Source organism: Mustela nigripes, chromosome 1, assembly GCF_022355385.1.
Source record: "Mustela nigripes isolate SB6536 chromosome 1, MUSNIG.SB6536, whole genome shotgun sequence".
In the NCBI taxonomy this organism is placed as follows: Eukaryota; Metazoa; Chordata; class Mammalia; order Carnivora; family Mustelidae; genus Mustela; species Mustela nigripes.
Window position 1 is genome coordinate 28,014,040 of NC_081557.1, and position 16,684 is coordinate 28,030,723.

General features: G+C 38.6%; 1 protein-coding gene across 1 annotated transcript in view; it reads right to left on the reverse strand.

The window, feature by feature from the left end:
• The window catches only part of LUZP2 (leucine zipper protein 2), a 472,878-nt gene that overhangs the window by 53,311 nt on the left and 402,883 nt on the right, over window positions 1-16,684 (reverse strand). Inside the window, exon 9 of the mRNA XM_059406926.1 lies at window positions 10,277-10,444. Coding sequence (XP_059262909.1) covers window positions 10,277-10,444 — 168 coding nt within the window. The remainder of the gene's footprint in view (window positions 1-10,276; window positions 10,445-16,684) is intronic.

The window sequence follows — 16,684 nt, forward strand, 5'->3', positions numbered from 1 at the left end:
TCTGGAAGAACTTTATAAAGATACTCAACTGGCCAACTTCCTTTTTAAGATTTTACTTATTTATTTGACAGAGATCTCAAGTAGAGAGAGATGCAGACAGTGGGGGGGGGCGGGAAGCAGGCTCCCCGCTGAGCAGAGAGCCTAATGTGGGGCTCAATTCCAGGACCCTGGGATCATGACCTGAGCCAAAGGTAGAGGCTTAACCCACTGAGCCACCAGGCACCCCTGAACTAGTCAATTTCTCTGAATAATATTCTTATTATATAAGTATCAAGGATCAAGAATAAATGAAAGCTAATGAGAATTTGGTTTCAGACTATTCCAAGATACAAACCTGCACACCAGTACTATAAAATATACCTCAAAGGTTCCTTGTGGGTTCAATTTTCATATTTACCAGATCAAATATGTATCTTATAATTTTATAATATAATTTTACAAGGGGGTGCCTGGGTGGCTCAGTCGTTAAGCGTCTTCCTTCTGCTCAGGTCATGATTCCAGGATCCTGGGATCGAGCCCCACATTAGGCGCCCTGCTCAACGAGAAGACTGCATCTCTCTCTCTCACTCCCCCTGCTTGTGTTCCCTCTCTCACTCTCTCTGTCAAATAAAATCTTAAAAAAATATATATATAATTTTACAAATATTATGTACATCTATATGATGTATATTCATAAAATAACATGTTTTTTATTTTAAACTGAATTTTTATTTTCTATATTTAAATTTATTTGATTATTCATTATTTTATGTTAATTTCTAATTTAAATTTATTTTTAATTTTTAAATTAAATTAAATTTTATTTTAGTTATAATTCTATATATTATATTATATATTAAATTTATATCATATTTATGGATTTAAATTAAATTAAAATTTAATTTTAATATTCATTTATTATTTGTATTATTATTAATTATTTAATAAAATAAAAATATTTTAAATATTTTTAACAATTTAGCTTCATTGCCACATACATGCCATATCTGCTGCAAAATAATCAAAGAAACTCTTAAAACTTCCAAGGACCAAAAATGCAATCCAAACAAAATTCCTTAGTTGTAATATTACAGTTTATGAAAATTTTTAAGTGTATGTGTTCATGTTTATCCTTATAATAACCCTGGATATAAAGATACAAAACATATTATGTAGCCTGGAAGAATGCCAGTAGTTGGTAGACGTGAAAGCTGGCCAAAGAGTGAGCTAATGACAGACAACTGGTAGAAAACCAAATCTACCTAAAACCTCTGAGCTAGTTGAGAAATCTTTTCTCTAGGGAAGTGGGGGAAAAGGGCAGGCTTAATTCTCAGACTCCTTTCCCATTCTTAGAGTAAGGATTTTAATAGTTCTCAACCTTGAATATAAATTAGAATAATCCGGGAGTTTTGAATAATCCCCCCAAACTAGCCTGCTCTTCAGGTGGATTGTATCAGAAATGTGAGTGTTGACACTCCGGTCGGTGTGAGTGAAACCTGCAGGGATTAAAAATGCAGCCTAGGTGCACTGCTTTGAGAGTTCCTGGAAATTGCATTGCAACAGATTTTTGGCAGAAGAAAGGGAAACACAAATCCACTTTGCTTTAAACAGCCGAGGGGCGCCTGGGTGGCTCAGTGGGTTAAGCCGCTGCCTTCGGCTCAGGTCATGATCTCAGGGTCCTGGGATCGAGTCCCGCATCGGGCTCTCTGCTCCGCGGGGAGCCTGCTTCCCTCTCTCACTCTCTGCCTGCCTCTCCATCTACTTGTGATTTCTCTCTGTCAAATAAATAAATAAATAAATATCTTTAAAAAAAATAAATAAATAAATAAATAAATAAACAGCCGGGCACCAAGCAGAATGCAGTTTTCGCTTGGATGCCTTTAAGCTCCTGAATAGGGTCACTGTTGACTGCTGCCCTAGAATGACTTTGACATTTTTAACACACCAGAAAAAATAAAACAAAACATAAAAAACAAAAAAACAAATCATCCTTGTCCAATTAAGTAGATATCACAGTTGTGACCTTTACCAATGTAAACTAGAGCTAAATCCAAGACAGTGAGTTGCATGGAAAGAAAAAGAGAAAAGATAGAAGATGGTCACCGCCTGGGGTAGGGATGAAATTCCAGATTTTCATAATACAATTTCTTCATTGTTTATCAGCATTATTTATCTGGATTGCTTTTCCTTTCTGTGTCTTTCAGTGTTCTTCTTTCCTTATGGCATTTACTATTGTGATCACTGACATTAAATGTACTGTGAGAACCCATCCATACTATTATGCTAAAAAACTATAGTTATATTCACTTGGATAGATACATTGTATACTCACATATCAACAATAAAACAGGCACACAGTTTTTGTTTTAATGTCATATTTTATACTAAAAAGTCTTCTTTAAATCTTCTCAATATGTTATCCCAGTTTCCAGATATAATACTTATTTCCTATTTTTATTGTTTCTCAGTGTCAGACACTAATACATACAGTGAATTCTGTATGTAGATTTTTTTAAATTAATTCTTCACATGAGCTCTGTAAGGTTGGTGCTGTTATTGTCTCTATCTTACATATACAGAGATTAGTCCCAGAGAAGTAATTTGATCCAGGTTTCAAAGTTAGAAAATTGCAGAGAATGGATTTTTACTTGGTCAGTCTGACTTATGAATCTTAGTTTTCTCTTTGAAAAAACAATTTTCTGGGGTCCCAGGGTACCTCACTGGGTTTAGCTTCTGCCTTTGGCTCAAGTCATGATCCCAGGGTCCTGGGATCAAGTCTTGCATGGGGCTCTCTGCTCAGCTGGGAGCCTGCTTCCTCCTCTCTCTGTCTCTCTGCCTACTTGTGATCTGTCAAATAAATGAATAAAATTAAAAAAAAATAAAAATAAAGTTTGCCTTATATTTATGTTCATTATACAAAGTTTTTTGGATGTTGATGAAACGTACAGCCTAATTACATGGGCAGAAGTCCTGCTGTGCCCTCAAGGGTCTTGGCTAGAACACGTGGGCCAGAAACATAAGCCTTGGGATGCTTGGGTGGCTCAGTTGGTTAAGTGTCTGCTTTCGGCTCAGGTCATGATCCTAGGGTCCCGGGATGGAGTCCTGCGTGGGGCTCCCTGCTCATCAGGGAGGAGCAGACTCCTCTCCTCCTTCTCCCTCTGCCTGTTCCTCTTGTTTGAACTTTCTCTCTCAAATAAATAAGTGAAAAAAAAAAAAAAAAGGAAAATGAGCCTTTTCTCCCTTTGAAGGTCTCTGCCAGATGTGGTAACTGGTGGGTTTGGGACCAGGAAGGAGATGACCCTGTGGTGGGGAGGTGAGAACAACCCAGCACCCCAGGAACCCCCCTGAGGCACAAGACCTTGGAGGCCTGGTGCTGGCAGCGCCACCTATTCATCCCTGCCCAGACCTATGGAGGGACCATGGTTGAGGGGAACCTGTCCTGTGGAGACATCAGCTCTGGAAAGGGAGGATCGAAAAAGTAGGAGGCTGGAAACTGTCTTTACTTACTGTGCCCCGGCCAGAGTCTGGCCTTTTTTGCATCTTCTTTAACTTTCCCAGAAACACTCATAGGTAAATATCATCACCCGAATGTAAAGTGAATCCTAGCTCTTAAGCAGCATATCATGTAGCTGTAAACACCAATGACATTACTATATTAATAATTCATATTTTTTACCTAAAAGTAGATCTCTGGGTAATAGGCTTCCTGTTCTTCTGCCTACATTTATATATTTTCTAAATTATATAAAGTCACATCTAATATTTTATAATAAAATGAATGTAATTAAGGAAAACAGTATAATGGATATATAAAATTGTTAGTTTTTTTCAGAACACACCATTAATTAAGCAGTTTTTACAACTAATTGCTTTGCCTTTTCTCAGCACTTACTGTTCATTTAGCTCTACCACACAAGCAGAAGACAAAAACCAATGAGTATGTTGATCACATATTGTTTGTATATCATGATGCTCAGTTAGCCTATCTTAAAGGTTTAACACACATATACACATGCCACACTCATACATACAGAGGGGTGTGCTATTCACTAACTTAGGGGGTTGGGAAGATCCTGATTTGTAGTGTTTGTCAGTTTCTATGGTATAAATACTACCAATTTCAATCTATCAAGGCGATATTATTGAATATGTATTGGAAAGAGAGATCAGTAGCACAGCATTTCATAATATTTCCAGAGCTTGGGGCCAAAAGACATATTATAAAATCCTCAAGAACAGAAATAATAGCATGATGTAGTAGTTTTGGTATTTACCACATTTGCTTTTAGTAAATTTTACTTGATTGTAAGTGTATGTAATTAATATTTAATAAGGGCTGTGTTTACCAGCCGACTCATACAAATTCTGAAAACTTAATACTCAGTTTTATTTTTTTTAAAGATTTATTTATTTAGTCTAGAGAGAAAGAGAGAGGCAAGCAGGGGGAGGGGCAGAGGGAGAGGAAGAGCATCTTAAGCAGACTCCCCACTGAGCTCAGAGCTTGTGGGGCTCGATCTCACAATCATGAGATCATGACCTGAGCTGAAGGCAGAGGCTTAAGAAACTAAGCCAATGAGGTGCCCCTGAGTCAGCTTTTTTTTTTTTTTTTTTAAGATTTTATTTACTTATTTGACAGACAAGTAGGCAGAGAGGCAGGCAGAGACAGAGAGAGGAGGAAGCAGGCTCCCCGCTGAGCAGAGAGCCCCATGCGGGGCTCAATCCCAGGATCCTGAGACCACGACCCGAATCGAAGGCAGAGGTGTTAACCCACTGAGTCACCCAGGTGCCCCCAGTCAGCTTTTAAAAGCAGATACCAGTCATGGAGTATTCACCATTCTAAGTTTACACAATGACATGCATATTTGGTTGTTTCGTACTGGTAAAACAGCATGAAAAAGTCATGGTTCTCAGTCCAAATGTATAGCAAAGTGAGGATCTCAACAAAGCCAAGAGATACACTTTTACCATAAACATTCCATCAATTAGACTACACATAAAACCATACTGAATACCATACGGTGTTTCTCTTCTCCGGGGTCCTTTGAGGCCCTCATCTCTTTTCATGCTACACTGTCCTGTCACGTCTTTTAATCTACTTCCAACATTTAATCACTAGCCATGGTGATGATGCCAAATCCTTTTTATCTCCACTTTATCTCTGGGTGTCTTCCCTGAATTCCAGATTCAAATATTTAATCATCTCTGGGATATAGACACTTGACTGTATGAGAGACCCCTAACACTGAGCATGTTGAAAAACAAACCGATCTTGGTTCTCCTCTTGCCTTCTGCATCATAGTGAATAAATCAATCACTGAATATTCTTCTTTACTTCCTACCTTCATGCCTCCCACTTAACCCCACATCACAGCAGTGCTAAGCCCCCATGACATCTTGAACCCTGTTTCTATTTCTGTACCACAGATGGGATTACCATCATCTCCTACATGGTTCAGGGAAACAGACTGTCACTGGTTTGCTAGATTCCACTCTAGATAGGAAGTATTTTATGCAAATGCAAATCAGAGTTCCTAGCTCTTACCTTTGCTCTTTACCTCTCTGTTGGAATGAAATTTTCTACATAATAAATATATAATCTCATAACAAAGACATCATCTCATGTGCCCTTGGATCCAGGTCTCTTTAGTCTTTATCTTTAATCAAAGCTATTTGGAATATGAAATTCCAAATACAAAAAAAAAAATTGTTCTGATATACCATACAACCCTTGAATTTTTTCTCTTGTTCTCTTTTTACAGAGAATTCAGTCAGCGTCCAAAAGGTTGTGTGATTTCGAACTTGCATCCCCACTGATGAGCATGGTCCTGGCATACAGACGGAAAACATTTATTTGAATACTAAGCACTTAATGAGCACTCAATAATATATATTTTCTAACTTCTAAATAAGGAAAATATCCAAGAAGAGGGACAATGCTATGGATTGAGCATCTGTATCATCTAAAATTCCTATGTTAAAGCCCTAGCTCTCAGTATGATGCTATTAGGAGCTGGGCCTTCTGGTGGTCATTAGGTTTAGATTAAGTCATGACGATGGGGCCCTCATGGTGGGATTTGTGCTCTCCTATAAAAAATATAAAGACAGAGATCTCTTTCCAGTCACACATATCTAAAAAAGACCCAGTGAGCACTCAGCCAAAAGCTGTCTACCTTCCAGGAAGAGGGCCCTCATCAAGAACTAAATGTGGGAGCACCTTGACCGTGGGTTTCACAGCCTCCAAATTGGGAGAAATGTGTCTGTTGTTTAAGTGGCCTCGTCTATGGCATTCTGTTATAACAGCCCAAACTGACCAAAACAGAAATACTGCAAGTGTCATTTTAAATGAATTCTGCAGAAACATCATTCTGGGCAGCGAATCATGGGAGCAAACCAAGGAGCTAAGCACAGCCGTCTCCTTTAAGGAGAGAGGAGTATGTGGCCATCATTATACTCATGATATGAGCAGGAGCCATGAGGGATAAACACTGTGTTGTCAGAGCCCTAACCACAGAAAAAGAACTCGGAGGGTAAGAAAGAATTCACTCAAATTAGAAAGAAGCAACATAACAACATGGAGAATATGATGAAATAAGAGAGGCTGATGGACCTGACTGCGGGTCCTCAGCAGAAACTTCAGCTATAGGACTTGAAGGTCATACAAAAAGCATCCTCCAGAATCAATAAAAACAGGTAGAGGTTCCCAGGGGCACCTGAGGGCTCAGTCAGTTCAGTGACTCTTGATTTCAGCTCAGGTCATGATCTCAGGGTCATGAGATCGAGCCCTGCACCCAGGCTCTGCTCTCAGCAGGGGAGTCTGCTTGAGATTCTCTCTCTCTCTCTCCCTCTGTTCCTCCCCCTTCTCACACACTCTCTCTCTTCTTCAAATAAAGAAATAAATATTTTTTAAAAAGTAGAGGTTACCAATATATAAATTAAGTTCTTGTCAGTAGATTCTTATAATGTTGAACTCCCCACCTAAGGAAAACTGTGGCTATTAAAATCCACAGTGAAATATACACAAATGTGTGTGTTATATACATACGCACATATTTAATGTAATAATGTGTATATGTATGTATGTATGTATGCATGTATACACATGTACATATACACATCTGAACAATGCAATGAAAATTTTGACTGCATTACCAAATCTGCTTTAGGAAAAACAGAATGACATTTTGGGGGTACTGAGCATGGTATGTGGGTGTCTTGTTTTTTTTCCAAATGTGAGTTGAAAATTGGTTATTTGTCTGTGTTTCAGGGATTTCAGGGAAAACCATTCAAGAGTTGAAGATTTAAGAAACCAAATGAAGGGGTGCCTGGGCGGCTCAGTCATTAAGTGTCTGCCTATGGCTCAGGTCATGATCGCAGGGTCCTGGGATCGAGCCCTGCATTGGGCTCCCTGCTCAGTGGGGATCCTGCTTCTCCCTCTCCTTTTTCCCCTACTTGTGTTCCCTCTCTCGCTATTGTCTCTCTCTCTCTCTCTCAAATAAATGAATAAATAAAATCTTAAAAAAACAAACAAGCAAATGAAAGTAGATGAAACCAATAGTAATCTAATGAAAACGGGGAGTTATCAGTTGTAATGTTCATGCCACAACAACACTCGGAAAGGGGCTTGAGGAAACTGAGGCACAGGGAGGGTAAGAGATGTGATCCCCTCACAGCAACGGGAAGGCCTATCATGTCACTGCAGCTGTAATTAGCCAACTCTGAAGGTGTACCCATTAAATGTCCTCATTTAAAAGTTCCTTTTTTCATGCACAGAGAAAAAAAGATTCCGTGATGGAAGGGTCTCTCTTACTCACACCTTACATCACATCACATTATCCAGGATTTTAAAAATGTTTTCTGAAGCGCCGGCATACAGCCGAAGCCCCAAGTATACATAAAATACAATTTCCACCACTAATGAAAAGATAAAGAATGCAGGCAAATCATAAACACTAGAGAAGCTTTTAATGCTAATCCATAAAATAGAATGCTCTATAGTACATCAACTTAGATTTATTGAACTTTATCTTAAACAATTGGATTTTTCTGTTATTGCTTTCTGAGAAATGAGCAATTTCTAAACCAGCCTCACCTAAATGCTTCCTACATTTTTCTCTGATAAGCCAAGGGAAATAATAAATATTTATTATTTATTTCAAGGACAGGACATACATTTATTCATAGTAAATCCGTTAAAGTAACAATCAGTAATCCCTCCACACATTCAGGGTCATCAAGAGCCCAGTTTTAATTGGGCCTAAACAAACATATTTTGAGTGGAGATAGGTGTCCTGTGTGCCCCTAGAATTACACAGTGCTTTGCCCAAAGTCATCAGACTTAATAAGGCTGAACCTTTGCTCCTCTCTTTGACCAAAACTAAGGAGGCAGGGTGTGGCTTCCTGGCGGGTGCGTGACACTGTGTGAGAAGCTTGGCATTTTACCAGTGACCGATGTCAATGGATTTCTTCATGACTTTTCCTAAACATAACAAATACATCATTATGCAAATTTCTTCCCTGCCTTTGGTTAAGCAAATAAACCCTTTAGACCTAGAGTTTCCAAAGAGGCAGGAGGAAAAAATAAAGGAGAAAAATACCAGCCTAAACATTTCTAGAGATCTTAAGTACAGAGTAAAAAGAGAATAAGATCAAATGAAAAAATATATATTTTAAATGACTTTTGATAGGGAAACATGAGATTATACAGACTAAATCTGTGCAGTTTATACATTGATTAGTCATCAATAAAAACACATTTTTTTTTCCTCTTGGTTTTGACTCTGAAAATAGTATTTCTCTAAACTGCCATTTATGCACAGATGCACAAATTTGTTTTATTCCAGTGTAAGGAATCAGAGTAAGCAGTAAGGAAGCCCCACAGTAGTGCATCACTGGGTAACTGCGTCAGTGCTTCTGGACCCACCATAGTTAGAGTTTGCAGCAGACGTGGAACTGGCATCTGGAACACTCACTTTAACAGCCAGTGATCCTAAGGCAAGAGAGCCAGCACTTTCAAATATACTGCCTGAAGCTACACTTTCTCCAGTAACTATTTCAGAGTGCCAGGATTTATTTAAACGTAGAGACAGTAAATGGAAGGTTCTGATGACATAAGTACAGAATGACAAAACTCCCCACTGCCCTGTCAAATGTAGAGAGGTGGTGGGAATTGAGGAAGTTTTGCTTGATTCACCTGGTCTCAGAATCTCTTAGGAAGCTTTTGTTTTATTTTTTATTTTTTTAAAAGATTTTATTTATTTATTTGACAGAGGTAACAAGTAGTCAGAGAGGCAGGCAGAAAGAGAGATGGAGGAGGAAGCAGGCTCCCCAAAGAGCGGAGAACCCGATGTAGGGATCGATCCCAGGACCCTGGGATCATGACCTGAGCCAAAAGCAGAGGCTTAACCCACTGAGCCTTCCAGGCACCCCTCTTAGGGAGCTTTTAAAAACTACTAATGACTTAGAGCCCAATCAGAAAGAATTTAATACGTTTGAGATGAGTCCCAAGTGTCAGGATTTTCTTAAAGTATCCTGAGAGAGTCACATATGCAGGAAATGTTGAAAACCATGGCTTTAAAAGTTTTTAAAAAAGTATCCACTTTTGTAAGGATAGCTGTTATACCCTAGGAGAAAGTATTTTCCATATGAAACCTCTGGTATATACTGGTATGTAATATAAGATGCTTTCTTTAATTAATTATAAAACAAAGCTATCATTATTATTATTAAAATATGATTAGTAGCATAATCATATTAAATTATATGATAAGATTCTATTATTAAGTCATGATGATTATAAATTGAAATAGTACTATTAAAATGTTATTTTAAAATAATTTTAGATTATTTTATAATAATAATTATTATTCTTATAATTGGGTAATTCTGGTTAACACGCAGCTGGCTCTCTAAAACAAATTTTGTTGGGGCGCCTGGGTGGCTCAGTGGGTTAATCCTCTGCCTTTGGTCCTGGGATGGAGTCCCGCATTGGACTCTCTGTTCAACAGGGTGCCTGTTTCCCTCTCTCTCTGCCTGCCTCTCTGCTTACTTGTGATCTCTCTCTCTCCATCAAATAAATAAATAAAATCTTTAAAAAAAATTAAAAAAATAAAACAAACATTGTTGTCCAATGTTCTCTAAGTGACAACAGACACTTTACAAAGGGTTCGCGCTTTCCATTTACTTCCTAATCTTTCAATGAATTTGGTATCTTACTCTGTCCACTCTGATGATCACAGAGAATGGAGTATAAAGACTGTGCTTCACTTGCTTCTACTTTCAAAGCATGACCGAAGTGTACCTGGAATTTTGAACTTGCATCAGGAATCACAGGACTACCTGTCCCAGGTATAAGTGGCAGCTGAGTTGGACTTGGCCTCATTAGACTCAAAGGAGGAGGAGCCTGATTACGGAACACGGTGGACAGGCAGAGATGCACAGTCTCCTTCATTGCCTTCAGCTGTGAGTCCTACGGAAAAAGAGAGAGAACAACTTTTACATGTGGTTCCGATTGTTCTTTCTTTGATTTGATTCTCCCCATCCTTCCAGCCTGCACTCAGTTCCCCCACAAATACCTACCAGTTTTCAAATGTTAACTTCCTCACTTCTAAATTTCACTCTGACACACTCACTGTTTATGGCTCACTCAGTCTATTTTTAGGAGCTACTGTATCTCATGATATATTTCGAACACCGAAATTCAGAGACATATGTTACTTGATGTGATTTCAGTTGTGATAGATTGTTGGCAAGGACATGTCCTCTAGGGTCACTTTGTAGACAATGTCTGTAGAAACTTGCCATCTTTCTCTTGGTGTCCATCTCTTTTATGACAAACCATTCCCCTGGCAATGGAGGGTCCTGTGTTTCTCAGAACAGCCTGCAGCACTACTCAGTTTGCCCACAGATTGGAAAAAAATCAACCTTGTTTCTAATAAAACACTTATTTCCTGTGGGCCTTGTTAAGTGGTAGGAGCTAATCCAATATGGTTGTAAATTATATTTCTTATATTTGCATAGGATTTCACAATATTTCAAGCTCTTTCACATGCAGGAAATAATTTTATGCTAACATCTGTGGAACTGGCATCATTATTAGTATTTTACTCTGAAGAAAGGAAAGTTCAAGATTTTCAGACTGCTTTTTACCCCTGGTTTATAATCACAAGGCAGACTGAACTAATGTAGACAACAACCATCTGTAACTCCCATCTTAACACCACTGCTAAAATATTTTTATTTTTTAATTTGTTTTAAAGGGAGGGTTTTTCTTTTAAAGATTTTATTTATTTATTTTTGTTAGACAGAGATAGAGAGAATGAGCATAGGCAGGGGGAGTGGCAGGCAGAGGGAGAAGCAGGCTCCCCATTGAGAAAGAAGCCCCATGTGGGACTCAGAGCCAAAGATACATGGTTAACTGACTAAGCCACACAGACATCCCTAAAAGTATTTTTAAATGCTGATAAAGTAAATAGTAATAATAATAATAATAATACAACTCTGAGTACAAATGACAGAGAGATCTCCAGTGCCAAAATGGAAAGACATATAAATTTTAGGAAAGCTTATGGTAACTCAGGGGTAATGAAGGGCATGGATGTAGACCCAAATAAGGAAATGTCACATAATCATCCATTTCAAGACATGAGATGTGGCCTTTGTGGCAACAGAGAGGAAGAGATCCAAGATCCCTGGAGAAGCTGGCACATGTGGAGTGTACCCTTTCAGGGTACCCATGGGTCAGTGAAGCAGCAGAGTCTGTTGTCCTCCTTTTGAGGGGGTATTCTTCCAACCAATCCTCTATCTTTTATATTCTATGCCAGGAACACACCTTCATATAGCATCTGCTCCTATTTCCAGTCTCCTGAAGAATAGCGACTATGACTTGGATCCTTCCCAAGATCTACCTCTGAGCTTTCCACTCATATGTGATGTGATAAGATTTATCTTTAAGACAAGAGAGAATGTCTTTCTAGAGGAGCAGCAGTTTAAGAAATCTATTTGGTCCAGGCCAGAGATGAAAGAAACAAAACAAAACAAAAGCAGCAGGTAGAGTAGCAACTGGGATACGTAAGAAATAGAACCAAGGTGTATTTCCTTCTCTTTAGTATTGTCCCAACAGGTTGTCTAAGATGACATAAACATCTGAGAAGAACTAGGCTGGAGGAATGTCGTTAAATGGGCAGGAGAGGACCAAGCTGGGCCAAGCTGAATGATGACATTTTACTCAACATGGTCCCTTGGATCGGCTTGTCTGAGCTCCTGACTTTTTGTCCTTCCTGCGCCCCATTAGGTTCAATCCTCTATGTGGGTCCTTTATAGAATCTGTCTCTAATTTTTAATTTATATGGATATATACACATGTGTAAGTTGTCTATTCTGTTCAGAACTGTGTATTTAGCACGTAACATGTTCCCTGACACGTTAGAAGGGACTCACCAGAAAGGTTTCTGAATCAATGACTTAAACACGTGGGTGAAAAAGCTGCTTCTACTTACTGGGAAGGACAGTGATAAGCTTTATCAATGACAAGAAATTAAATAATAGTTCAGATTTCTCTTCCTAGTGGTGCTTTCTTATAACCATGGTTAACGCTCCTCTCACCACGGAAGAGAACATTGTGGGCTGGGCCAGGAGTGAAAGACTGCAGGGGGCACTGAACAATTTAAATTTGTTTTCTGTCTCACATGTTATAGTGAGACAATGGATATAGAATTAATGCAACAGAGTCAGGCAAGTCTGGGCCCAGATTCAAAGTTAATGTGGCTTTGAAATGCAGCCTTTGAAATGAGACAATCACCTCAGATAATGCAGGAAGTTGTGATGGCTATTTTCTTCACTATATTTATATCTTGGCTCCTCTAAATACATGACGTGTGTAAAAGTTGTATCTATAACAGGCTCACAGTATATATATTGGCAAAAGGAACAAATTTCTGAGTAATGCCTGAACTTGGATGTGAAAATAAAGAAAGACCGGTAGCAAGTTAATAGCTTCGAACATGGGTTTTCAGGAAATGCTATTCCGGGAAGACACATTTTCCAGTGGAACAATACTTGAAGATGTGCATGTATGTGATATTTTAAATGATCTGAACTTGATCATCACGTTTGTTCCCAGGGGTCTCCTGACATGGTCAGGATCATCTCAGGTATCAGATTCAACATCACACAAACATAACTTCCAACTCCCTGACGTTTCACAGCTACGGGGTTAAGTCATCTTTGCTCTTCTGTTCCAACTGATTCCTGACCTCTTAGCTCCTGATTTTGTTTCTTTATTGGACCACAAGCATACGAATTGGCCTCCTGCCTTAGATTCTGCCTCCGTTCCTTGATTACACTGTAGACTTTTCCTGCCAGAGATCACAGATTGCTGAGCCACCTTGCCCTACTTTGTTCAGCTTTCTACCACGAAAACAGCTCTCTAGTTAGTCTCTCTGACTTAATACCACCTTTTACTGACACTACTCAGACTTGGCTTGACCCATTTCCATAAGCAGGACTCAGACGATGATTTTACATCATGACATCATTATATTTTCATTTATACTGCTGGCTGTAGTTGTAGCCTGTTTTGAAACTGCAAGTTACTGTTCACTTTGAGGTTCACCGTAACTAGATGTTACCTGATGAAATACAGTATAAACTGTAGAAGATATACTTTGTCCAAAGTATTACAACCTGGTCCATCCTAGGGTCATTCTTGTTTTTGCCCTGCTTTTCTCCTTCTTGCCCGAAACCACTTTTTTTCACTTGCTTTGCCACATAATAGCAAAATGCAAACATTTTTAGGAAGAACCCGAGTAGCTCAGCCTCTTTTTATTTGCAGCCCATCAAAGATTCCAAATGTATTTGCATCTTAGAGCCTTTACACTTGCTGTTTCCTGTCCTATGAACTCCTTCTCCAAATATCTGTTAGAAAACTTCCCGCTAAAATTTATCTCTCAGCTCATATCTTTTTTAAAAAATTTTAAATTCAATTTAATTAATGTATACTGTATTATTAGTTTCAGGGGTAGAATTTAGTGATTCATCAGTTGCATATAACACCCAGTGTCAGATCACATCTTACCTTCTTGGAAAGGCAGTCCCTCAAGGCCCTTTCACGGAACACTCCTTCCTTAAAGTCTCTGTCACTTTTCTCACTTTAAGTCCTAGGTAGTCTTGTTGTTGCAAATTACCTTATTGTTTCTATGTTCAGTGTTTTATCTATTTCCATTACGATGTCCTTTCTTTGAGGGCCAGTGCCTTTCTTGCAGCACCACCAGTTTCTAACTGTTTCAAACAAATAGTTTCAAACAAATGTTTGTTGAATGAATAAATAAAATAAACCCTCCAGAGGACATAGGGTGGTGGTGTTTTACATGAGAAAATATGAAATATTTCTCATTTTATTCTGTATAATGTATAAGTAAAGTATTATTTCAGACATTAAAACACTAGTGCTTGGGGCACCTGAGTGGCTCAGTCAGTTAAGTGACCAACTCTTGGTTTTGGCTCAGGTCGTGGTCTCCTGCGTTGTGAGATTGAGCCCTGCATGGGGCTCTGTGCTCAGTGGGGAGTCTGCTTGAAGATTCTCTCTCTGTCCCTCCCCTCACTTGCTATGACTCTCAAATAAATAAATAAATGTTTAAAAGATAAATAAATTACTAATGTTTTTGCTATATAATACATAAAACTTATTAAAATTACTGTGTACATATATGATCTTAACATGTGGGAGATTTAGAAGGTAATTTTTCGTGTGTCTGTAGGTAAGTACTTATCTCAGAAAAATGTGCTTCTTTCCTGGGAACAAGATATAGCTTGCAAAGACAACTGTGCCCCTACTTTCTCATCTCCTGACAGATATAAGTTCATATGATATTTTGTCTCTCTCTGAATTCATTTCTATGAAGATGTGAGGTCATCAGAGAGATCTGGGTGAACATCGGCTGCTGGCTTTGGAAAGACCATGAAGGGCTATAAATCCAAAGGCTTTCCCCTTAACTTTTATATCTGCCATGAAATCAGCTCTATGAATCCTGTATGGTCATTTTTACATCTTTTTAAATATTTTTTAAAGATTTTATTTATTTATTTGACAGAGAGAGAAAGAAAACAAGAAGGGGGAGCAGCAGAGGGAGAGGGAGAAGCAGGCTCCCTGATGAGCAGAGAGCCTGATGTGGGGCTCCATCCCAAGACCCTGAGATCATGACCTGAGCTGAAGGTAGACACTGTGCTGACTGAGCCAACCTGGCACCCTTATTTTGATAGTTTTTATTCTTGGTTTAGGTTGTCTCCAGGTCCCTTGTATGTAGGATAAATGGCAAATTCATTAATTCATGAAGTTAGATCTTAATTTATGTATTCAGTCAAGAGCTACCTACAATGCTCCTGTTATGTGTCAGACACGTATGGCAAAACAGGTTTTTGTTCTTTTGCTACTTAGTCCTGGGAATCTGTGCAGGCTGACTAACATTTGTCACTTTTTTTTTTTTTTTTTTAAAGATTTTACTTCTTTACTTATTTTTTGAGAAAGAGAGCAAGCACACAGGAGCAGGGGGAGGAGCAGAGAGAGAGTAAGGGGGAGAAGATCTCAAGCAGACTCAGAGCAGAGCCGAATCGCACAACTTTGAGATCACGACCGAGCTGAGACCAAGAGTCAGATGCTTAACTGACTGACCCACCCAGGCACCCCTCACACGTACCATCTTTAATATGGATGTAAATAATGCATGCCTTCCTGGGCAAAATTTTGTGACAGTCAGATGTAACAGATTTTTTTTTTTTATTTTTAACATGAAATTTTGAGAGATAGATTTCCATACTATAAAGCTGTTTTTATATTCCAGTAGCTGAAGCTGCCTATAATTCATAAGATATTGCCAAATAAATAATTGATTGTTTGGAAAAACCAAGGTTGATTCTTAGATCGTGAGATTATTTTTGTTTATATTGTAATAGTAAACTGAAACTTCTTTCATTAAACATGTCACAAGAAACAAGTTAGAGTGTGAAGATGATTTCATAATATTTATGAGGTATTTGAGGTTATTTGAAGCCCTGATATAACATTCTTAGGAGCTAGGCACCTGAAGAGAGTAAAAAAGTCTCATATAAAGATGATGGAGAGAGGTAGAAAGCAATTTCATTAAACTGTAGTTTTTATCCATTTTGAAGTGACCTAGCATTTCTACCTGCCTTTATGATTACAGTTTATGAGCCTCATACATATGGTACAAGAGATTTGTTGAAACCGACCTCTAGTAATATGAAATGCTTTATAGTTTACTGTAGCAAAAGGAACGACAAGATCCTGAAGGTTAAAGAGAAAAATTGTTAACACTGACAGGCAGTCTCTACAATCTCATTCATTGATGTTAATAATCACTGCTTCCCGGGGGCTTTCCCTGTGCCAAGAGATCGTAGTACTTTATTTTTTTGGATGCACACAGTTTTCTCACCACTTTTATAAAGTAAGTTTTGTTAGTATTCCATTTTGCAGTAATGCACAAAGAGTTTGAGGACTTCGAACATGGTCATTCAGTGGAAGAGTGATCGAAGAAAGGCAGACTGATTCTGGAAACACTGCCACATAGAGCCTCTCATGCTAAATCCAGACTGTAGCACGGTGCGGGCTAGGCACACCTAAGTGGGGAGTGAATAGAGATGGAGTGGAGAAAAGCACAGAATGGGTAAGACAAAGGAGAAAAAAAACTATGCT